This window comes from Oncorhynchus kisutch, linkage group LG24 (assembly GCF_002021735.2).
Source record: "Oncorhynchus kisutch isolate 150728-3 linkage group LG24, Okis_V2, whole genome shotgun sequence".
Classification (NCBI taxonomy): Eukaryota; Metazoa; Chordata; class Actinopteri; order Salmoniformes; family Salmonidae; genus Oncorhynchus; species Oncorhynchus kisutch.
In genome coordinates, this window is record NC_034197.2 from 8,037,722 (window position 1) to 8,061,702 (window position 23,981).

Here is a 23,981-nt window from a genome sequence, read left to right on the forward strand (position 1 = left end):
CCCTCTGCCGTAACCATGGACACACACTGACCATTTCACTCTCTTCCGCAAACAGTGGTGCTGAGGTCAAAATGTGACACATCTGTATTGGCTCAAATGACAAAACTGCCACAGTTCCTCAAATCCTCTTAAAGCACATTAAAGGAAAGGATCCAAGGTCCCTCCCTGGGACTGCTTCCTCCAATGAACTTTGAGAGGAATTGAGGAAACAAGGATGAAGGAAGCAAGCATACGAAAGCCAGTAATGCCTTGGGCCCATACCCACAAAGTGAACTGAGTAGGAATAGTGATCTAGGATCAGTCCATGCAATCTTATTAAGTATTAACTAAAATGCTAAACTCATCCTAGGTCAGCACTCCTACTCTGAGATGTTTTGTGGACCCTGGACTACCTGATCTAACACCACCAGCCTCTTAACCCAGATATTAGTCTAAACTCTATTCAATCACCATAAAGATGTGTTGAATTAACACTGTGAAACTCCTCAGACAGTCTCTCTCTATCGGTCTGTCTTCTATCATGTTGTTGTTGTTGTTGTTATTATTATTATTGAGTCAGAACATTGATCAAGAGGGCAACAGCGCCATCTGTCATCTCTTCACTAGAAGTGTCAACATTCCAGTTGTTTTTCCTCTTCCTTGTAATTAATACCACAAATTAGAAAATGAGAATCGTGCTGAGATGTCTTCACTGGGGAGGGAGGGAGGGAGGACTGAAGGTGACCTATATGAGTCCAGACGAAAAGCTGAACAGAATAAATGGCTCTCTATCTCAACAAGAGATGGAGGAAGGAAGCAGACAGGCTGGTAGGCGCATGACCATGCTGATGATGGGTTATTGATCTGTCCTTCCCTCTTCTCTCTCTCTCTCTCTCCCTCTTTCGTTCTCTCTTTTTCTCCCTCTTTCTTACCCCCGCTTTCTCTCTCCGTCTCTCTCCATCCAACAGTATACTGTTTGCAGACATCGAAGGATTCACCAGCCTGGCATCACAATGCACCGCACAAGAGTTGGTCATGACACTGAATGAACTTTTCGCTCGCTTCGACAAACTAGCTTCGGTGAGCAGTTAGACATCATATAATCAGTCACTTCAACCCCGTTCGTCAGATTTCAAACATATTCTAGATGTACACTTTACTTTTAAATTGGATTTTGCATCGCCCATGACGTGTAATTCATTAGCTACTGGCCACTTACATTTGTGTTGTGTCATGCTCCATAATACATTTAACATTTTACGTATAAACTACATCATAACACTGAACCTGTGTTTGCGGCACATGTTTGTGTGTCCTATAGGAGAACCACTGTCTGAGGATCAAGATCCTTGGAGACTGCTACTACTGTGTGTCTGGACTGCCTGAACCCAGGGCCGACCATGCACACTGCTGTGTGGAGATGGGAGTGGACATGATAGAGGCCATCTCGTGAGTCACACACACTAATGAATAACCTACTTTGAATTAGTAAGAAGCACATTTTGGCTTGTCTAGAATCTATCATAACAGGGGTTTTTCGGTGTGTCTGTGCAAGTGTCTGTGTGTCTAATTGTGTGTGTGCGTGTGTTTGTCTCCCTGCAGGCTGGTGAGAGAGGTCACAGGGGTCAATGTGAACATGCGTGTGGGTATCCATAGCGGCCGGGTCCACTGTGGAGTGCTGGGACTCAGGAAGTGGCAGTTTGACGTATGGTCCAACGATGTCACTCTAGCCAATCACATGGAGGCAGGGGGTGCGGCAGGGTAAGCCCCTCCCACCACCAACACAACATAGAAAACTCCTATAGGGTTGCACTTGATCTACTGCTAACCATTTAGTTGAGCATGCAAGTTCAAGCCTTTATTGTCAATTTTTTTGTAAAAAAATAAACATTTGTCTTTGGCTTACAGGCATATGGCTCAGACACATCACAATTAAGCACAAATAGAGGATAAAACACGCTTGATAATACAATAAATCTAACTAGATGTGGGGCATCATAATAAAGTGTTAGTATTGATTACACTCTTGCTGGTATTGCAGTCCTCGAGATTCAAAATGTCCTCTGATGTACTGTGTCAATGTGACCCCTTGACCTTGTGTGTATGTGTGTGTTACTAGGCGTATCCACATCACCAAGGCCACCCTACAGTACCTGAATGGGGACTATGAGGTGGAACCGGGGTTCGGAGGGGACAGGAATGCCTATCTGAAGGAGAACAACATCGAGACGTTCCTGGTGCTGGGGTGCAGCCAGAAAAGGGTCTGTTGTTTATTTAACGAGTTAAATCAATCGTTTTTCCATTTATACTAGGAAAAATAATAGTTTATTGTCCATTGTCAGTTTCAGATCATAGAAATTCTTCATTTCCTTTAGTTATCCATTTATTCATTGGTTTCCTCTTTTTTTTCCTGGATGGTACTTATCATTAATTATTCATTGAATTATCAAAAAGAATGTGTATTGTTCGAAATCTCTGTCAGAATCTATGTTGGTAATAGTATAGAATTTTGCGGGGGATAAAAAAATACTGTGTAACAACATTCAAATGTCCAGTGTGAATCTATTGGTGTTCCCTCCCTGCAGAAAGAGGAGAAGGCAGCGATGGCCAAGAGTGCCATGATGCAACGGGTACGTGCCAACTCCACTGAGGGCCTGATGCCACGCTGGGTACCCGACACAAGGTTCTCCAGAACCAAGGACTCCAAGGTCTTCAGGCAGATGGTGAGAAACTGATGACCTGAAATGGTCTGAGAGCAAATGGTTGCTCTATATAGCTAGGATTCCATCCAATTGGCGGCAGATTTGCATGTGAATATTCTCAAATCTGCGTCATGAGAATATGTGCATTTTCCCACCAGAGGTATTTCCACCAAACTGACTTGTTGCGGATTTAAAAAATCAGTGCGTGATTACGTGGTGTACTTTTTGGCTTAAGTTTACATGTACCGAATAAAAAAAATCGAAAGTTCAATGTGTTTCCATCGCATTTTCAACTCTTGCTGATAGTTTGGTCACAAAAAACTGTTGCGTTAAATAGCATATGTGCCTACTCTGGTTTCAGTATGTGCACTCTAGCTAACAGCTTGCAGATAGTGCTGGTAGGCTAGTCTACATGATGAGATGATTATGGATAAGAGGGAGAATGTTTTGATTTGTCTAACCAGAACAAGACCCTCGATATTTATCGGAACGGAGCATCAAGCTCATCACCGTGCACTTTCACCACCCTGTGAAGCTCGTCATTTATTTCATCCGTAGCCTAATAAACTGCATGGTTTTACGAGTGTTAGTGGGAGGACCACATCATCACTTGACTCCACCAACAAACAAATTATCTGTTGACATTTATACAATTGTACCAAAACTTCCTGTTTCCATCACAGCTGTTGTGATTTTTTTATTTTATTGTACCGTATGACTTTACTGACATAAAATGGTTCATGTTTTTGTCAAGCAACCTAAGCTTTAATCATGTGCGCAATACAAGCCTCAAGCCTCTAAAACAGCCAATGGAAAGCTGAAATCATGTCTCGATCAGTATAGATCCAACACCATCGCAACAAGTGGGAGTTAGTTACACAGCTCCGCTGTGATTAAAGGGGTAATCCACAATTGCTATATACATTTTTTTAAGTTATAAATTAATTATATATATACTAATTTCTTCTTGAGGAATATAACTTATAAATGCCTCATGAGCTCAGTTCAACTGTCGTACTCATCATAACCCAAAATATAAGCTTGTTTTACCACAATGTTTGTAAACAAATTACATGTAAACAAACATTGTATAGCCTCAAAATATGCATAAAACTATCATTTCGATATCTTGGATGGTCAGTCTTTGCATCAATAGCTCTGTCTATTAATTTTTGTGGTTACATTTCTCCAGGCCCGTCCCTCAGCTTTTTACCAAAACCGTGGCAGGGCGTACCCTTTGTTATTGTTTCAATCGCAGATTGCCCCTTTAATGTCCACCCAACACCCAATGGAAGTTAGTGGCCAGTGGCAGACAGCTAGCCTAACACATGTTATTGTCTCTGATATGATTCACAACAACAATGCTTCAGATCTGATCAGTCTAGCAGGGCTGCATCTCCATGATCATTTCTCTTCTCTTCCTGTCTCCATTCCCCTCTCTTTCCTCACGCCCTACACTTCACCTGTCTTCTCCTCTTCTCTCTCCTCTTCTTCTCACCCTCTCTCCAAAGTCACTTCCCTTCCCCTTCTCAACTTCTGTCATCTTGTTCCTCTCCTTCTCTTCTCTTTTCTCCTCTTCTCATTTACCTCCCTTCCCCTCACTCTCTCTTCTTTTCTGAGGGGTATTGCCCAGGGGGAGGACGGTGTAATTTTAATCCTACAGCATTAATTAAAATGTCAGTCTGGCTCCCAGGGATTAACTGTGCAGATGTCTGAGTCTGGCGGTATGTGTTTTTCACTGGCTTGGTTACACTGGTTTTCACTGGCTACGTGTCTAAAACATCGCTCTCTCTCATCCATTCTTCTCTCTCTCCTCTTTCTTTCTCTCTCTCTCTCTCATCCATTCTTCTCCTCTCTCTCTCTCTCTCTCTCTCTCTCTCGCTCTCTCTCTTTGTCTTCCTCTCACTTTTCCCAGGGTATCGATGAAACATCCAGACAAGACAAGTGAGTCCTATTTTGGCCCAGTAGTTGTTATCGGATTACTGTGTGTGTACTCTGTGTTGTTGTAGGCATTGGCCAGTTTGTGTGTGTGTGTGTGTGTAATGTAGTAGTGTAGGCATTGGCCCATTGGGGACTGATTGGCACAGTGTTAGTTATTGTTGGAGCTAAGTTTAGAGCAGACTGTTGGTTTTAGAGGGTCAGAGTCAGTCCAGCACTAATTCCCTATTGGCTCTTAATCACTGCCTGTCACAGAGGTAGATCTGGGTTCAAATAGTATTTGTTTTCTTTCAATAAAACGCTTGATTGAGCAATGCCTATGATGGAATGGAATAGTCTCAAAAGTGTAACGTCTGCACATCTGTAAACAGGCTAAGAATTCAAATACTGTTTGATTTGTGCTTCTATCTCCATGACCCTGTCTGTTGTCCTTGTCTATCTGTCCCCGTGACCCTGTCTGTTGTCCTTGTCTGTCTGTCTCCATGATCCCGTCTATTGTCCTGTCTCCCTGTTTGTAGCCGCTGTGCCCAAGAGGCCCTGAACCCTGAGGATGAGGTGGATGAGTTTCTGGGCCGAGCCATTGACGCCCGCAGCATAGACCAACTCCGTAAAGACCACGTCAAGAAGTTCCTCCTCACCTTCCAGACTAAAGACCTGGAGAAGAAGGTCAGAGGAGAAATGTTAACACTGTTTAAATTCAGTATGATGCGTTGTGATTTGTTGATTGAGTCAATGATTCATTTATTGATCGATTTGACTATGACAATACATATAAACCCACTCCAGACCAGGAGACATCACATGCGTTACAAAATGATAAAGAAAGCACAATAAAGCCTAAAGGATTTTTCTCCCGTTGTGGTCCTCCTTATTGTGTTAACGGCTTGCTGCTGCAGCTAATAGTTACACGGCCGCTAATTGTATTATTCCCTCTCCCGATGATGTTTTCAGTACTCTAAGAAGGTGGATGATCGTTTTGGAGGCTACGTGGCCTGTGGTCTGTTAGTCTTCTGCTTCATTTGTTTCATCCAGATCATCATTTTCCCCCAGTAAGTCAATATCTTGAATTATACCTAACCTCTCTTCTCATTGTTTTTTTTTTATGTATATTTTATTTTGTATTCATTCACCTTTCTAATTGTACCTGCATGGAACTAAACTAGGCTGCTGGTTGGTCTGGTTGAACCTCTACGGGGTAGCCGGCTCAATGGACCAAATAAGGGACCGCCCTTTTAACCGTATTAAACCTATCAAAGACAACATACTGAATTCATGTAGTAATATACTGAATAGTAGCCTAATGGTAAATTGAATTTGGTGCAGTATGGGACTTCCGGTAAGATGTATTCTTCTTCTTTTTCTCCGCAGCACTCCCCTCATGCTGGGTCTTTACATCAGCATCTTCATCATCCTCGTCAACATCCTCTTCATCTGTGCCATCTACTCCTGCATCAAGGTACGGGACAAGGGCCACCATTTTCTAATCGTCTTATCACCCTTTCATAGCAATGTAGCCAAGAGTTGGCATTTGTTTGGATGATGCGTTATATTCCTCAAGAATCCATGTTTAAATAGAATTTCAATGACCATCAAACATATTCCCCAGATCCCAGGCTGTATCTTTTAATCTAAGAGGAGGACTAAGATGAATTATTCTCTTTCTTTATCTCTCGCTCTCTGTCTCCCTGCCCCCCTCTCCTCCTCCCAGCTCTTCCCGGCTGCATTGCAGACGCTGACTAAGAAGATCGTCCAGTCTCGTACCAATAGTACCCTGGTGGGGGTCCTCACCATCATACTCCTCTTCATGTCTGCCTTCGTGAACATGGTAGGGACCACTATTTGCTTTCCCGTTCATGTACAATAACAGTGTAGTTCGAATTGCAGGTAATAAAATGGTTCCTTTTTAAAGCGCTGTACAGTACTGTGGCATAGCTTTTTTTTGTGACAAGCTATCAGTAGAAGATGATAGAGCGCCGTGTTGCACGAACATTGTGAATAATTCTTCCGATAGTGCCTGCAACGGTAGTAATTCAGTTTGACATCCGTGAGTTTGGGTTTCTCTGTTGGTTGACATGTGTATCTCTCCCTGTAGTTCACCTGTGACAGAGAGGGCCTGGTGGACTGTGTGGTGCGTGAGCGTAACCTGTCCTCCAGTTTGGTGACTCTGTGTCTACTACACAACCTGACACAGTCGGCACAGGACGGACTGACCCTGTGCCCCAGCCAGCCCATGCCATGCCACTTCCCTGAGGTGAGCCCAGCAGGGACGCTAGTGGGTGGTGTGAGTGCGGTGTGAATACTGTATGTAATTACATTGTTAGAACTTGCTACACCCCCCCCCCCCCCCCCTCTTCCTCCAGTATTTCTGCTACAGTGTTCTCCTGACCCTGCTGGCCTGCAGTGTGTTCCTCCACATCAGCAGTATAGGCAAGCTGGCCCTTATGGTGCTGATCCAGGTCACCTTCCTGCTGCTGGTGGAGTGGCCCCAGGTGGCCCTGTTCGACAACGCAGACCTGCTACTCACCGCCAACACCCTGTGAGTTAACACACCCTGGCACTAACTGTAGCCTGTTTGCCCACTTCATAGTATTTGTTCAAGTAGTATTTGTTTTTGTTCAAATACTTAAGCTGCACTAGTTGATAAAGTTGCATGGAATAGTCCCGAAAGTGCAAACCCTGACCATATGGTACTCAAGGCAGGTTGTATCACGTTGCAGTCCACATTACAAGCTTAAGAGCGCAAATATACAATTCTAGTCAATGTGAACTTGTGTCTACCTCTACCTTGTGGTGTGCAATGCACAAATGTCTTGTCAAGTGTTGAAGGTATTTAATCAATTTGTGTTTTGTTTTTGCCCGTAGCTCTTTCACACCTTTGAATGACTCTCTAGATTGGTTTCCTAGTTTCAATGAAACAGTTACAGAGATGTGGTAAGTTCATTGTTATCTTTTGGTCTTCTCTTTAAGTATTCTGGGCAATGTACTGTTACCATGTCCATGTTAGTGTGCGTGTCTACTCTTAGACTAAGTCCCTCCTCCCTCTGTCTCCGACCTCAGCCAGGATCGTGATTGATTGATTACAGTGGCAGTTCATGCCCATCAAGATTAGGGAGACCAATTTAAATTTTATGAGCATGGCCTCATATTCCATTCACCCAGCTCAGTGTAACAGCAATAGGTTTAGGCTACTACAGTATATGATACCAAATGTTCCCCTACAGTATACCTACCCATCATGGGGTTGCTACAACCTAGCCTACAAATGAACTTTTGTAACGTAGGTGCAGAGGTTGATAGACAAATTGGAGAAATCAAGGTGACATACAGTGACACAAACAATACCGCCTTGCACACTCTTGCCTGCATCTAGCATGTGTAATTATTAGTCCAAACAGTTGCAAAACATTCCATTTTCAACTAAAACAAGAGATTCTATTGGACAAATTCAGGTAGGTCTGTTTAAGTAAGATACTTTTTGCAACGGAATCGGCGGAATGAATATACCCCTGATCACCTGCAAACACAGTTCACTTTCATAACAGCCACATACAGCATCATTGCTTTGCCCGTTATATAAGTCATTCTCGCATCTACGCGCTCTCCTTCTCTAAATTTTCCATCAAATACCTCTCAGAGCCAAACCTTTATACCATAAGGTTACTGCTAGAGCGTACATCATTGTCACCATATTAACATCATAGTCAACAAACTAGAACTAACGCGTTAGTACACCCACAATCCAATCCGTCTATCAAATCACGCAGTAAATGTAGCGCAAGCAGTTTAGCAGTTAAACCGGCAGGCCCCGTTGGCAATACATTTATAAAACTGAAAGCTTACCTTGACTTAGAGTTGTGGTGTTGGATGCCTTAGCCAGCTAGCTAACATAAACAACATTCCTCTTTGTTTGAGTCAGGTTGTTGAGTAGGCTAAATCATCTGCATTAGCTAAACTAAAGGTAAACTAAAAAGAAAAAAAACATGACCTATAGCTAGCTCTCTCTGCTGCTTCTTAATTAAAAAAGAAAAATAATTATTTCTCTCTTTTTGAGTCAAGTGCTCACCACATTTTATGCACTACAGTTCTAGCTAGCTGTAGTTTACCGGTATGCTTTCAGTACTAGATTTATTCTCTGATCCTATGATTGGATGGACAAGATGTTAGTTCATACTGCAAGATATCTTATAGTTTGGAGGATGTCCTCCAGAAGTTGTCATAATTACTGTGTTGAAGTCAATGTACCCAGAGGAGGATGGAAATTAGCTTTTTTTTTTATGTTTCACTATTTGTAATTTTCTGAAAATGGTCCTCCCCTTCCTCCTCCACGGGACCTCCACTGATTGATTACTTGATTCATTGCTTGATTGATTGAGTGTCTCCCTGTCTCCCTCCCCCCAGCCAGGAGAGTGTGACCAAGGTGTCTCTAAAGGTCATGACCCCTGTCATCCTGACGGTGTTCGTCCTGGCTCTGTACCTACACGCTCAGCAGGTTGAGTCCACTGCACGCCTCGACTTCCTGTGGAAGCTGCAGGTAGGACCTGGCACCACACACATACACACTCACTAAGATTGTGAACGTTTAGAAAATGGGATCCTTAACGTAAAGTTTCTTTTTTCTATTTTTGTGGGGGAAAAAGACAAGAGATACAGATTACCAAGACCTATGCACACCATGGTTCTGCCCCCTCCTCTCTCCCTCGTGCTGGCAGCATTGCATTAGTGGAAACCAAGACAGTTCTCAGGGATGGCCTGGGTGTCGCTTCGTCTGGGGCAATTTTAGCTACCCCTTTCCTAACCTGGCATGTTATTTCTCCTAACATGCCACGCTAACATGCTACGTTTCCCTAACCTGCTTTATAAATTCTCCTAACTTTCTACGAAAAGGCACTTCTGCTCGTCAAAACCTGCAGACCTGCCCTGAGAACAGTCTTGGTTCCCACTAATGCTAATGGTGTGAGTGTGTGTTCAGTCTTCGGTCTGTTGCGTGTAAAATATCCTAACTTATTCATTGATAATAGGCCCTGCTTTACTGAAGTTGCGAGACCTTGCGAGACATTGCAAGCCAAGAAATTGCAAGATACAGCATTCCATTGCGAGATACACCTTTTGATTGCTGATAGATAGGCCTTGTGCATGGTTCTGACTCTGTCTGCCTGGTGGCTGACCTCTCTATACTGTGCCCCTCCCCTCTCTGTCCGTCCCTCACTAGCTTGCTATGAAAGACACAAGTGTTTGTGTTCTCTGCAGTACGGCAACTAATCAGTCTCCTCTGTTTCAAAAATACTGAATCTTGACACTCAGAAATGGGGTCTGTGCAAAGAATAATTTCTTTTGGAGAGTCGACTCTCATCATCGTCGTTAACAGTTGGGAATTTTTTTCCCACATCCCTCACACACACGCACACACACACACGCCTCGACTTCCTCTGGAAGCTAGGTAGGACCTGGCACCCCAGGTTGTTGTATCTGGTGACATCACTCAGCAGACCTCAGCCTTTCTCTGTAGATAGTGGTTGCAGCAGAGTGACTTTTAATCTCGACTCTGGTCTACGTTCAGTGGAATACTAAACGCCAATCAGCATTTTCTGTTCCTCACAATACCTATAGACAGACAGCAATGAGGTTGCCCTATTAATCATTTAGTCGCTTTCTCATCCCTTTTAACAAACCATTTCCCCATTACCCGGTGTCTGTCCCCTCCAGGCTACAGAGGAGAAAGAGGAGATGGAGGAGCTTCAGGCCTACAACCGCCGCCTCCTCCACAACATCCTGCCTAAAGACGTGGCCGCACACTTCCTGGCGCGGGAGCGGCGTAACGACGAGCTCTACTACCAGTCCTGTGAGTGTGTGGCCGTCATGTTCGCCTCCATCTCCAACTTCTCTGAGTTCTACGTGGAGCTGGAGGCCAACAACGAGGGAGTGGAGTGTCTCAGGCTACTTAACGAGATCATCGCCGACTTTGACGAGGTGAGAGAGAATAATATGTATAAATAAAGGAAGGGAAAGGTTGGGGAGGGAGGGAGGGAGGGAGGAGAGGAGGAATGGGGGAGGGAGGAGAGACAACGAGGGGATGGAGTCTTTGAGATTACCGAACGAGATCATCGTAGACTTTTACGAGGTGAGAGATAGGAGGAGGTGGGAGGGGAGAAAGGGGTGGTCTGGAATAAAATCCACAATGTCACCAAGAGAAATAAAGAAGAGCGATTGATATAGCTGAGTCGTTCTATGAATAGAGTGCATTTTGGGTAGTAACCTGCACCTAATTTTTAACATTTTGTCATAAAAAAAACATATAGTACGATAGTAAGTGTTGACAGGGTTTACCGTAACTGTTAAGGCTCTCATTTGTGGAATGACCGGACCAAGGTGCAGTGTGGTAGGCGTACATCGTTCTTTTTATTGATGACACCAAAAGCAAAATAACAATGGCAAAAACAAAAGTGCACAGTTCTGTAAGGCAAAACAAACTATACAGAAAACAAGATCCCACAAAACAAAAAAGGAAAATGACAACCTATATATGATCCCCAATTAGAAACAACGATAGACAACTGCCTCTGATTGGGAACCATACTCAGCCAAAAACACAAAGAAATAGAAAACATAGATTTTCCCACCGAGTCACACCCTGACCTAACCAAACATAGAGAATAATAAGAATCTCTAAGGTCAGGGCGTGACAGTACCCCCAACCCAAAGGTGCGGACTCCGGCCGCAAACCTGAACCTATAGGGAAGGGTCTGGGTGGGCATCTACTCTCGTTGGAGGCTCTGGTGCGGGACGCCAACCCTGCTCCGCTTGAGGCTCCCCCCACTTCGGTGACGCCTCTGGTGCAGGGATCGTCGCCGGGACCTCCGGACCGTAGATCGTCCCCAGAGGCTCTGGACTGGGAACCCTCACTGAAGGCTCTGGACTGGGAACCCTCGCTGAAGGCTCTGGACTGGGAATCCTCGCTGAAGGCTCTGGACTTGGAACCCTCGCTGGAGGCTCTGGACTGCCGACCGTCGCTGGAGGCTCTGGACTGCCGACCGTCGCTGGAGGCTCTGGACTGCCGACCGCCATTGAAGGCTCTGGGCTGCCGACCGTCGCTGGAGTCTCTGGGCTGCGGACCGTCGCTTGGGGCCCCGGACTGGGGACCGTCGCTGGAGGCCCCGGACTGGGGACCATCGCTGGAGGACCCGGACTGGGGACCGTCGCTGGAGGCTCCGTGCTATGGATCATCACTGCAGGCTCCGTGCCATGGATCATCACATGAGGCTTCGTGCCATGGATCATAACATGAGGCTTCGTGCCATGGATCATAACATGAGGCTTCGTGCCATGGCTCATCACATGAGGCTTCGTGCCATGGATCATCACTGGAGGCTCCGTGCCATGGATCATCACATTAGGCTTCGTGCCATGGATCATCACTGCAGGCTCCGTGCCATGGATCATCACTGCAGGCTCCGGGCCATGGATCATAACTGGAGGCTTCGTGCCATGGATCATCACTGGAGGCTTCGTGCCATGGATCATCACTGGAGGCTTCGTACGTGGAGCCGGAACAGGTCTCACCGGACTGAGGAGACGTACTGGCAGCCTAGTGAGTGGAGCTGCCACAACACATCCTGGCTGGATACTCACTTTAGCTCAGTGAATGTGGAGAACTGGCACAGGACGCACTGGACTATGAAGGCGCACTGGAGGCATAGTGCGTAGAGCCGGCGCAAGACACACTGGACCGTGGAGGCGCACCGGAGGTCGGGAGTGCAGAGTTGGCACAACGCGTCCTGGCTGAATACCCTCTGTAGCACGGCAAGTGCGGGGAGTTGGCACAGGTCACACTGGGTGGTGCTGGCGAACTGGGGATACCGTGCGTAGAGCTGGCGCAGGATATCCTGGACCGAGGAGGCGCACTGGAGACCAGTACTGCTGAGCCGACACAATCCATCCTGGCTGGATGCCCACTCTAGCATGGCAACTGCGAGGAGCTGGCACAGAGCGCACCGGGCTGTGAATGCGCACTGGAGACATTACCCCACGGTAAGCACAGGGAGTTGGCTCATGTCTAAAACCTGACTCCGCCAATCTCCCTGTGTGCCCCCCCGCCAAAACAATTATGTTTTTGGGGCTGCCCCTCATGCTTGCTCCGTTGCTCTAATTCCTCGTATCGTCCTCGTTCTGCTTTCGCTGCCTCCATCTGCTCCTTGAACAGCGATACTCTCCTACCCGCGTCCAGGGTCCTTCTCCATTCATGATCACCTCCCATGTCCACTCATCCTGGCCATGCTGCTTGGTCCGTTTTTGGTCTTCTGTTAAGGCTCTCGTTTGTGGAATGACCGGACCAAGGTGATCAGCGTGGTAGGCGTACATTGTTCTTTTTATTGATGACACCAAAAACAAAAGCACACAGTTCTATAAGGCAAAACAAACTATACAGAAAACAAGATCCCACAAAACCCAAAGGGAAAATTACAACCTATACACTGTATATGATCCCCAATCAGAGACAACGATAGACAGCTGCCTTTGATTGGGAACCATACTCAGCCAAAAACACAAAGAAATAGAAAACATAGATTTTCCCACCCGAGTCACACCCTGACCTAACCAAACATAGAGATTAATAAGGGATCTCTAAGGTCAGGGCGTGACAGTAACAGGGTTGAGGTTTTCATCTTAAATCAGCCATAAATCCCCATCACTGGGGGAATGGAAACTTGCTGTGTGCAAACAGGAAGGGGCAATTGTATGCAACTTCACCAAAAATGTTAAATACATTTTTTTAAATCTAGCCTTATCTAGTTCTTTCGACCAATCGAAGAACAAAATGTAACCTGACACAACTATTCTGCTCCTGCTGGCATTAGCAGATTCTGCCATCACTCTCCTGAAGTTGCCGTTAATAGGCTACACGAGGAGTCTGCAACCTTTTCTCATGTGAAATTCCAATTTATCTTGCCATTTCTACCGATCTATGTGCCAGTTATGGTTTTTATATGTACATTTTTGTTTAAACAGTTTAATGAAGTTATGAAAAAATGAATGCGCACAAATTGGCGGGAAAGAGTGCATTCTGGAGAGAGAAGTGCATCTGGGCGATCCAATGTCTGCATTGGCCATGCAGAATTTACGGTGATACGGCCTCAGCAGAAGTCAGGGCATACATACTTCTTTCGCTTTGTGGAACACTGCGGAGGAGTTGTAAAGGAAGTGAGTTTGTGTTTTCTACAGGATGTACCGCCCCCACCTACCGTCAACCAATCATGTCAATGCTGAGTTATACATAACCCTTGGCATTGTAACATCATTTGGGAGGCGGTACAGAGCTCGATTTGGCCTCTGCATTCTGGAGGCTCCGGAGGCTCCGACCACATTTTCAGATTAAGCTAAAATGTGCTTTTAGTCTTGGCCTCTGCAATGGATTAAATCACTGCGACTGGCACAAATATACATACAGTACCAGTCAAAGTTTGGACACATACTCAATCCAGGGTTTTTCTTTATTTTGACTATTTTCTGCATTGTAGAATAATAATGAAGACATCAAAACTATGAAATAACACATATGGTATTTTTTTATATTCTTTTGAGATTCTTCAAAGTAACCACCCTTTGCCTTGATGACAGCTTGCACACTCGTGGCATTATCTCAACCAGCTTCATGAGGTAAACACCTGGAATGCATTTCAATTGACAGGTGTTAATGCGTTTGAGCCAATCAATTGTGTTGTGACAAGGTAGGGGTGGTATACAGAAGATAGCCCTATTTGGTAAAAGACGAGGAGTCCATCATTACTTTAAGACATGAAGGTCAGGAACATTTAACGTTTCTTCAAGTACAGTCGCAAAATCCATCAAGCGCTATGATGAAACTAGCTCTCATGAGGCCCGCCACAGGAAAGAAAGAGTTCCCTCTGCTGCAGAAGATAAGTTCATTAGAGTTAACTGCACCTCAGATTGCAGCCCAAATAAATGCTTCACAGAATTAAAGTAACAGACACATCTCAACATCAACTGTTCAGAGGAGACTGTGTGAATCAGGCCTTCATGGTCAAATTTCTGCAAAGAAACCACAACTAAAGGTCACAAATAATAAGAAGAGACTTGCTTGGGCCAAGAAACACGAGCAATGGATATTAGACTGGTGAAAATCTGTCCTGTGGCCGGCCTGATGAGTCCAAATTTGAGATTTTTGGTTCCAACCGTTGTGTCTTTGTGAAACGCAGAGTAGGTGAACGGATGATCTCTGCATGTGTAGTTCCCACCGTGAAGCATAGAGGAGGAGGTGTGATCATGTGGGGGTGCTTTGCTGGTGACGCTGTGGGTGATTTATTTAGAATTCAAGGCGCACTTAACCAGCATGGCTACCACAGCATTCTGCAGCGATACGCCATCCCATCTGGTTTAGGCTTAGTGGGACTCTCGTTTGTTTTTCAACAGGACAATGAACCAACACACCTCCAGGCTGTGTAAGGGCTATTTAACCAAGAAGGAGAGTGAGGGAGTGCTGCATCAGATGACCTGGCCTCCACAATCACCCGACCTCAACCCAATTGAGATGGTTTGGGATGAGTTGGACCGCAGCGTGAAGTAAAAGCAGCCAACAAGTGCTCAGCATATGTGGGAACCCCTTCAAGACTGTTGGAAAAGCATTACAGGTGAAGCTGGTTGCGAGGATGCCAAGAATCTCAAATATAAAATACTATATGATTTCATGTGTTATTTCATAGTTTTGATGTCTTCACTATTATTCTACAGTGTAAAAAATAAGAAAATGAGTAGGTGTGTCCAAACTTTTGACTGGTACTGTATATATATTTGTTACTGCTCGACCTAAAACAATGTTGGTTGACTAACAGCCTAACAAGCAAACAATCGACCAGTCAACTAATTGGGGTCAGCCCTAGGCTATCTATCTATGGTTTGACATGTTATGCCCGATGTGCTCAGTTTTCCACCTCAAAATACCAGAAAATTGCCAAAAAGAGTAGAACCAGCTCACCTACACTATGATTTGAATATTATATGTTCAGGGTTTTAGCTTATTTTTTTAAAGGAATTGTTTCAATTTTTGGAGTTAACTGGATTCAAATCTTCTTAGAAGTCGGAAAAACATGACGAGGGACAAAATGCCGCTTTATTCATATAAAAAAACTCAATTTATTGAATGTTTCATGTGATCTATTTTAGTCAGGAATTCATTTAATATAACAGGCTTTTAAAGTTCAATATTGGTGCAAAATTTCTACCTAAAATATCAGGGGTGCAAAATGTACCCTATTTGTGGAACGACCCAGCTATTATAGTATGATTTGTTATTGTGTGCATTTTGGCACTGCTTGTAACTCTCTCCCTTTCCACCGATAACTCACCGATAACCCCCCGACCGCCCAGATCATCAGTGAGGACAACTTCCGTCAACTGGAAAAGATAAAGACCATCGGTAGTACCTACATGGCTGCTTCTGGCCTCAACGACTCTACCTACGACCGTGAGGGACGATCACACATCCTGGCTCTGGCAGACTATGCTATGAGACTCAGGGAACAGATGAAGTACATCAACGAACACTCCTTCAATAACTTCCAGATGAAGATAGGTGAGTCCCTGGACCTATAGTAGAGATGTCGGTGGAGTGGGATGGTAGTAGTAGTATTAGGAGTAGGACTAGCCATGAGACTCGGAACAGATGAAGTACACCTACAAACACTCCTTCAATAACTTCCAGATGAATATAGGTGAGTCCCTGGACCTATAGTAGAGATGGGGGTGGGATGGTAGTAGTAGTATTAGGAGTAGGACTAGCCATGAGACTCGGAAGAGATGAAGTACACCTACAAACACTCATTCAATAACTTCCAGATGAAGATAGGTGAGTCCCTGGACCTGTAGTAAAGATGGGGGTGGAGTGGGATGGTAGTAGTAGTATTAGGAGTAGGACTAGCCATCAGACTCAGGGAACAGATGAAGTACACCTACAAACACTCCTTCAATAACTTCCAGATGAAGTGGTATTACATGTGTGGTAAAGTTTCCCTTTGTAAAGACAACACACAGAGTAAGATTCAATTCTGGTTAGGGCTGCAGTTGACTATTTTAATCAGATATGTTGTACTGGAACAAAAGCCGGCACATGTTGCAGGCATCTAGGACAAAATGTACAGGCTTACTTCTCGATGGGTGAAGTGGTGCAATGCAGGCAGGCAGGTTGACTGTGTCTTGTTTCCTCATGCAGGTCTCAACATGGGTCCGGTGGTGGCAGGGGTGATTGGGGCCAAGAAGCCCCAGTATGACATCTGGGGGAACACTGTCAACGTGGCCAGTCGTATGGACAGCACAGGAGTCCCAGACTGCATACAGGTACACCTACTTTGCCTGCTTTTAAGAATTACTGTACATATCTTTGGTATCCACTGTATGTTAGACATGTCATTGAGAGTCATACAATGTTCACCCATTTAAAACTTATTTAAATGCTATATTGATCTGTCAATGTAATTCATTGGATGATGGTCCCCCTTTTGCTGCTATAATAGCCTCCACTCTTCTGGGAAGGCTTTCCTTTAGATGTTGGAACATTGGGGAACCTGCTTCCATTCAGCCACAAGAGCATTAGTGAGGTCGGGCACCGATGTTGGGCGATTAGGCCTAGCTCTCAGTCGGCATTCCAATTCATCACAAAGGTGTTCGATGTGGTTGAGGTCAGGGCTCTGTGCGGGCCAATCAAGTTCTTCCACACCGATCTCGACAAACAATTTCTGCTGTATGCTAGAGCGTTAAGATTTCCCTTCACTGGAACTAAGGGGCCTAGCCCGAACCAGAAAAAACAGCCCCAGACTGTTATCCACCAAACCTTACAGTTGGCACTATGCATTCGACAGGTAGCATTCTCCTGTCATCCGCCAAACCCAGATTCGTCCATCGGACTGCCAGATGGTGAAGCGGGATTTATCACTCCAGAGAACATGTTTCCACTGCTCCAGAGTCCAATGGCGGTTAGCTTTACACCACTCCAGCCGAAGCTTGGCCTTGCGCATGGTGATCTTAGGCTTCTGTGCAGCTGCTCAGCCATGGAAACCCATTTCATGAAGCTCCCGACAAACAGTTCTTGTGCTGGTGTTGCTTCCAGAAGCGGTTTGGAACTTGGTAGTGAGTGTTGCAACCGAGGTCAGGCAAAACATTTTTTACGCGCTTCAGCACTTGATGGTCCCATTCTGTGAGCTTGGGGCCTACCACTTTGCGGCTGAGCTGTTGTTGCTCCTAGACATTTCCACTTCCCAGTAACAGCACTTACAGTTGACCAGGGCAGCTCTAGCAGGGCATAGATTGGACTAACTGACTTGTTGGATAGGTGGCATCCTATGACGGTGCTACTTTGAAAGTCACTGAGATCTTCAGTAAGGTCATTGTACTGCCAGTGTTTGTCTATGGAGACTGCATGGCTGTGTGCTCGATTTTATACACCTGTCCGCAACGGGTGTGGCTGAAATAGCTGAATCCACTCATTTGAATGGGTGTCCACATATATATAGTATATGATGAACTCAATATAGCAATATAGATTGTGTCCCCTCCGTCCTCTATGATCGGTGCTGCCACCTGCTGTATATAAAACCCTACTGCTGCGCAGTATTTTGCAACTATGATTTATTACAAGGAACAAGAATTGTAACCTGATACCAAGTTCTCCACTTCAACTATGCTACAATGGTCATCATACTTTTCCTTCCACAGTGTAGTGCCTTGATCATCCTAGATAGAACAGAAAACAATTGGATAGTTGCTGTGTAGCTGTGGCTGACATTGTCTGTGGAGAGGAGGCGGAGTGTCTCTGTGTCGAATGACACGTGCACACACACACTTACGTGTCCTTGTGTTGTCTTTTACCAGGTGACCACGGACCTGTACCATGTCCTGGTAAACAAAGGCTACCAGCTGGACCACAGAGGCCTGGTCAAGGTGAAGGGGAAAGGAGAGATGACCACCTACTTCCTGACCAGCGGTCCCAATGGTACCAAGGGGAGTTAACGGATGGCCACGGGACTACTGCTGGCTGATAATACATGAAGAGGAGAGAGATGGAGAGGGAGAGAGAGCGGGAGAGGGGGGAGTGAGTGTGTAAGAAAAGAGAGCGAGAGGAGGGAGAGAGAGAGATGAGAAAAAAAGGGAACAGTTCAAAGCCCTGAAGGAAATGTGTTTGTGTGTGTGTGTGTGTGTGTGTGTGTGTGTGTGCAATCATGTATTCTTATACACACTACTTTAGGTTTGGGTCTCAAATGGCTCCCTGTATAGGCCTTAGGGCCCTGGTTAAAATTAGTGCACTGTATAGGGAATACGGTGCCAAATGTGACGCAAACCAGGTATTTTGTTCTCACTTCAAGGCTTTTGACACGAAGCTACTTGAAAGATATAATGAGCGAATTATAGTGAAGACCTATTGCCTTAGAAGGAAATTACTGAACAAAAGGCTATATTTGTTTTGTTGTGAGCTACACAACAAATACTTCACATCCGGAGCTATTATTTATTTTTCACTGAAATGGATGGATTGTTTTGTTGTCATGATGACCTTGTAACAAAAGCTACATATGTATTATATGAAATATTCAAGGATGAGAAGGATGACAATGACCAAAGAACAAATGTTTTATTATAAGGGACTGATTCTACACACATCAACCTATTTCTGTTTGAAATGACTGCAGAAGGAACAACTGAAATGACTGCGGATCGAACAACCGCAAACCTGTTGTTGTTTTCAGCTTTTTCTTTCTTAGTCACTTTTGACAACAAGGGCCACGGAAAACAACATCATTGTCTTTGATAGCGGCGAATACATTATTGTTTTTGACTTTGATATGCTTGCTAATACGTAAAGAGAGCTGAGAAATCTTGTATTTGATTGTGCACTGTGAACGAAGACAGACCACACACACGCAGAGCAGCCTTGGACTGGATTTCTGTGTTCCTTTCAGGGCCTCTATTGTGTGCAGGCTAATTCTAATCCACATAAGGGTGTGGTTTCTCTTTCCTATGTATCATCAATGACATTCCCTCTCTAGATGTATTTTTTTTGGGTACAAGCCAAAACAGAAACTTTAGTGACGGACAAACAAACAACTGCATCGCTACCATGGTACCGGAGTGACTGTTTTCATTGCTGTGAGATGTTTTATATGAAATAAGTGTGTGCGTGTGAGGCTAAGTGTATGCTGTTCTTTATCTTTAAAGGGGCATCATTTTTCACTGTGAGGTTTTTAAAGATTCTGTATGACAAGTGGGTTTGCTTCCCAAATGGCACCCTAGTCCCTATGTAGTGCACTACTTTTGTAGGGCCCTGGTCAAAAGTAGTGCACTACATAGGGAATAGGGTACCATTTTAGACGCACACGTGCCAAATTGATGCTGCAAGGCTTACGCGTGTAGTTTTTATATATTATACTTTGGAGTTGTGTGTTCATTCCTGATTTTATGTTTGTTGATTTTATTTAAATCACCTTTACTTCATGCCTTTTATTTTACTGTGAATATGATCACAATTCCATTCCAACCATTAATGTCTAAAAACCCACAAATTGATTTTGGATTGTGTTTAAAGGAGGTGGTTATCCACACACGGTGGGCCTATAGCCTACAGTACAACATGCACAGGAGAATACACAAAAGTTATCTGGTTGAACACTAGCTGTTAACTTTAAATAAGAGGTACATATAATGGCAGTATCTGTACTCCATAGTATTTGACACCATCCGATAGTATTGGTATTTGGCACATAGATGCTCTTTACCCCCCAAAGGAGTAGTTGAAACTCATCTTATGAATGTACAAAATATACTGTATGTCTATGGTGAAACTACTACTTATTATTATTTTTGTGGTACAAACATCATCTGGCTTGTATTGAAAGAAATGACCAGAAAACTAGTTTTAATGGTGCCAATACAGGCTCCCAGATCAGGACAGGGACGTGGAAAGAGCTACTTCTGTATTATGTGAAGTACTATTGCTGTTGAATAGAAATGAAGGTTTATGTCCCTTGATCCCACTTATCCCCCCAATACTGAGGCTCACTGTACTGTACCAGGGAGTAGGTTACAGTATGTAGGCCCTACCGTGGTGACTTGTGGTCTCTGGCTATCTATCTTTTTCCATCGACCTATGTCATGTGCATTAGGAACGGAAGAAAATAAGTGAAACAGGGAGGTACTACAGTACCTGAACTTGTCAAATAAGAAATGGCTTGTTTAGGTTTTTTGTGGCAAAACGGATTCCTACTGTGAACACGAGCCTAATGAACACGAGCGAGCCTGCTGATCCTGAGCAACCTGTGTGTAGGAAGGTATGGATCTGTGATTGAAGTTGTTTTGTTCTCTTTTTTTTTCCTTTTTTTCATCCTTTTCCCATTAGTTTCTTACTGTATTTGAGTTGAAAGGCCAACAAAATACTGTTTGTTTGTTTTTCCATTCCAAAAATAACAATATAGCAGAATTGAAGAAATTAAATGGTTTGATTTCCCCTTAAAACGAAATCAATACATTACTGTTTTGTGTTATTGATGATCATTTATTTATTATAATGTTACTATTCAGTGTCTTCCCCTAATCAATGTGCAATCTAGGCCTGTGTTTTTTTCTTGTTGTTTCATTGCAATGCACATTTTATTAAAATAATAAGTTGGATACGCTATTGGTAATGTCATGTTCATAATAATGGGTACCATGCCTTAAATCGCCCCTATACCTATGTAACTATACAGTAATAATAACTGCAGTAACAAGACTATAGCTGTATAGGAATTTCTATGTAAATAGATTGGTTTTAGGATGGGAGTTAGCCTCGTTCCACAATCCTGATCCTATGAGCTAACATTCTGTTTCGCTATATGGATTAAATGACTTTTCTTTTCTTTCTTTTCTTTTTTTTACCAATCTGTGTTTTGGATGTAAATGGAGAAGTCTATCGCTGGTGGGCTAGTCGACACTTCGATGTCGATTATGGCAGCCCCCCCCCCGCACCTCTCTGATTCAGAGGGGTTGGGTTAAATGCGGAAAACACATTTCAGTTTAATACATTCAGTTGTACAACTGACTAGGAATCCCCATTTCCCTTTTCTTTCCCTTTAACATTTGATATACATCCAAAATACAGATTTGGTTCAAAAAAAAAAGTGAACTTGTCCCTTAAGTGAAACTAAATGAGCGCACAGTGGTCAGGATGGTGGATAAGGGTCAGTAGGGTTGGAAGTCAATTCCATTTCAATTCCAGTCAATTCAGGAAGTATACTGAAAATCCAATTCCAATTATCTTCAATGCTTTTCAAGGAGGAAAATGTGGAATTATAATTAAGGTTTACTTTCTAAATTCACTGGAATTTAAATGGAATTGACCCCAACCCTGGAGACTAGATGTGAGTAGGCCTAAAGGTATAGTGTAGACCTAGGTACATGACATGGCCAAAAGTATGTGCTTGTCGGACATCTCATTCCAAAATCATGGGCATTAATATGGAGTTGGTCCCCCTTTGCTGCGACAACAGCCTCCACTCTTCTGGGAAGGCTTTCCACTAGATGTTGGAACATTCGTAGCGTCAAGATTTCCCTTCCCTGGAACTAAGGGGCCTAACCTGAACCATGAAGAACAGCCTCAGACTGTTATTCCTCCTCCACCAAACTTTACAATTGGCAATATGCATTTAAGGCACAAAGCGTTCTCCTGGCATCCGCCAAACTCCGATTAGTCTGTCGGACTGCCAGATGGTGAAGCGTGATTCGTCATTCCAGAGAACGCGTTTCCACTGCTCTAGAGTCCAATGGCGGTGAGCTTTACACCACTCCAGCCGATGCTTGGCATTGCGCATTGTGATCTTAGGCTTGTGTGCAGCTGCTCTGCCATGGAAACCCATTTCATGAATCTCCTGACGAACAGTTCTTGTGCTGACGTTGCTTCCAGAGGCAGTTTGCGACTCGGTAGTGAGCGTTGCAACTGAGGACAGACAATTTTTAAACGCTTCAGCACTCGGCAGTCCTGTTCTGTGAGCTTGTGTGGTCTACCACTTTGCAGCTGAGCGTTTTTGCTCCTAGACGTTTACACTTCACAATAACAGCACTTACAGTTATCCGGGGCAGCTCTAGCAGGGCAGAAATTTGATGAACTGACTTATTGGAAAGGTGGCATCCTATGATGGTGCTGTATGTTGAAAGTCACTGTGCTCTTCAGTAAGGCCATTCTACTGCCAATGTTTGTCTATGGAGAATTGCATGGCTGTGTGCTCGATTTTATACACTTGCCAGCAATGGGTGTGGCTGAAGTAGCCAAATCCAATCATTTTAAGTGGTGTCCACAAACTTTTGTATATATAATGTATGTTCTTTATTTCTCAACCATAGACTTAGTTAGACGACACATCTTTCTATCTTTCCCATTATTGCATCTTTGAGGGCATGGGCAGTGCCATTGAGATTATCTCCATTTTGAAGTAGTCAATTTCTACTACTTCAATGATTTGGTTAACAAACGGAAAGGGTCCATACTACCACCGGGAGTGTGTTTGAATTATTCAGACCCCTTTACTTTTTCCATATTTTGTTATGTTACAGCCTTATTCTAAAAGGGGAAAGAAATCCTCGTCAAACTACACACAATACCCCATAATGACAAAGCGAAAACAGGTTTTTAGAAATGTTTGCAAATGTATTAAAAATACAAAATAAACAGATACCTTATTTACATAAGTATTCAGACCCTTTGCTATGAGACTCGAAAGCCACCCGGCCAAACTGAGCGATCGGAGGAGAAGGGCCTTGGTCAGGGAGATGACCAATAACCCGATAGTCAATCTGACAGAGCTCCAGAGTTCCTATGTTGAGATGGGACAGCCTTCAAGAAGGACAACCATCTCTGCAGCTCTCCACCAATCAGGCCTTTGTGGTAGAGTGGCCAGACAGAAGCCACTCCTCTGTAAAAGGCACATGACAGCCCACTTGGAGTTTGCCAAAAGGCACCTAAAGAACTCTATGACCATGAGAAACAATATTCTATGGTCTGATGAAACCAAGATTGAACTCTTTAGCCTTGATGCCAAGCGTCACATCTTGAGGAAACCTGGCACCATCCCTATGGTGAAGCATGGTCTTGGCAGCATCATACTGTGGGGATGTTTTTCAGAGGCAGGGACAGGGAGACTCATCAGGTTCGAGGGAAAAATGAACGGAGCAAAGTACAGAGAGATCCAGAGCGCTCCAGAGCGCTCAGGACCTCAGTCTGGGGAGAAGTTTAACACACAGCCAAGACAATGCAGGAGTGGCTTCGGGACAACCCGCACGAGTATAATTCATCGGCTGATCCCTCCTGATGACCTCCTTAACCCATAGGAAGTC

General features: G+C 44.2%; 1 protein-coding gene across 2 annotated transcripts in view; it reads left to right on the forward strand.

The window, feature by feature from the left end:
- LOC109869150 (adenylate cyclase type 6) overlaps positions 1 to 21,291 on the forward strand; it is an 80,067-nt gene extending 58,776 nt beyond the window's left edge. For both annotated transcript variants that reach the window (XM_020459062.2, XM_020459064.2), the window contains exons 6-23: positions 948 to 1,059; positions 1,301 to 1,428; positions 1,582 to 1,740; positions 2,099 to 2,240; positions 2,565 to 2,702; positions 4,597 to 4,625; positions 5,138 to 5,285; positions 5,571 to 5,668; positions 5,988 to 6,075; positions 6,328 to 6,444; positions 6,712 to 6,870; positions 6,980 to 7,155; positions 7,482 to 7,550; positions 9,018 to 9,150; positions 10,323 to 10,586; positions 15,999 to 16,203; positions 16,840 to 16,964; positions 18,495 to 21,291. In XM_020459062.2, coding sequence (XP_020314651.1) covers positions 948 to 1,059; positions 1,301 to 1,428; positions 1,582 to 1,740; positions 2,099 to 2,240; positions 2,565 to 2,702; positions 4,597 to 4,625; positions 5,138 to 5,285; positions 5,571 to 5,668; positions 5,988 to 6,075; positions 6,328 to 6,444; positions 6,712 to 6,870; positions 6,980 to 7,155; positions 7,482 to 7,550; positions 9,018 to 9,150; positions 10,323 to 10,586; positions 15,999 to 16,203; positions 16,840 to 16,964; positions 18,495 to 18,632 — 2,428 coding nt within the window. In that variant the 3' untranslated portion in view covers positions 18,633 to 21,291. The remainder of the gene's footprint in view (positions 1 to 947; positions 1,060 to 1,300; positions 1,429 to 1,581; positions 1,741 to 2,098; positions 2,241 to 2,564; positions 2,703 to 4,596; positions 4,626 to 5,137; positions 5,286 to 5,570; positions 5,669 to 5,987; positions 6,076 to 6,327; positions 6,445 to 6,711; positions 6,871 to 6,979; positions 7,156 to 7,481; positions 7,551 to 9,017; positions 9,151 to 10,322; positions 10,587 to 15,998; positions 16,204 to 16,839; positions 16,965 to 18,494) is intronic.
- Positions 21,292 to 23,981: the final 2,690 nt, after the last annotated feature.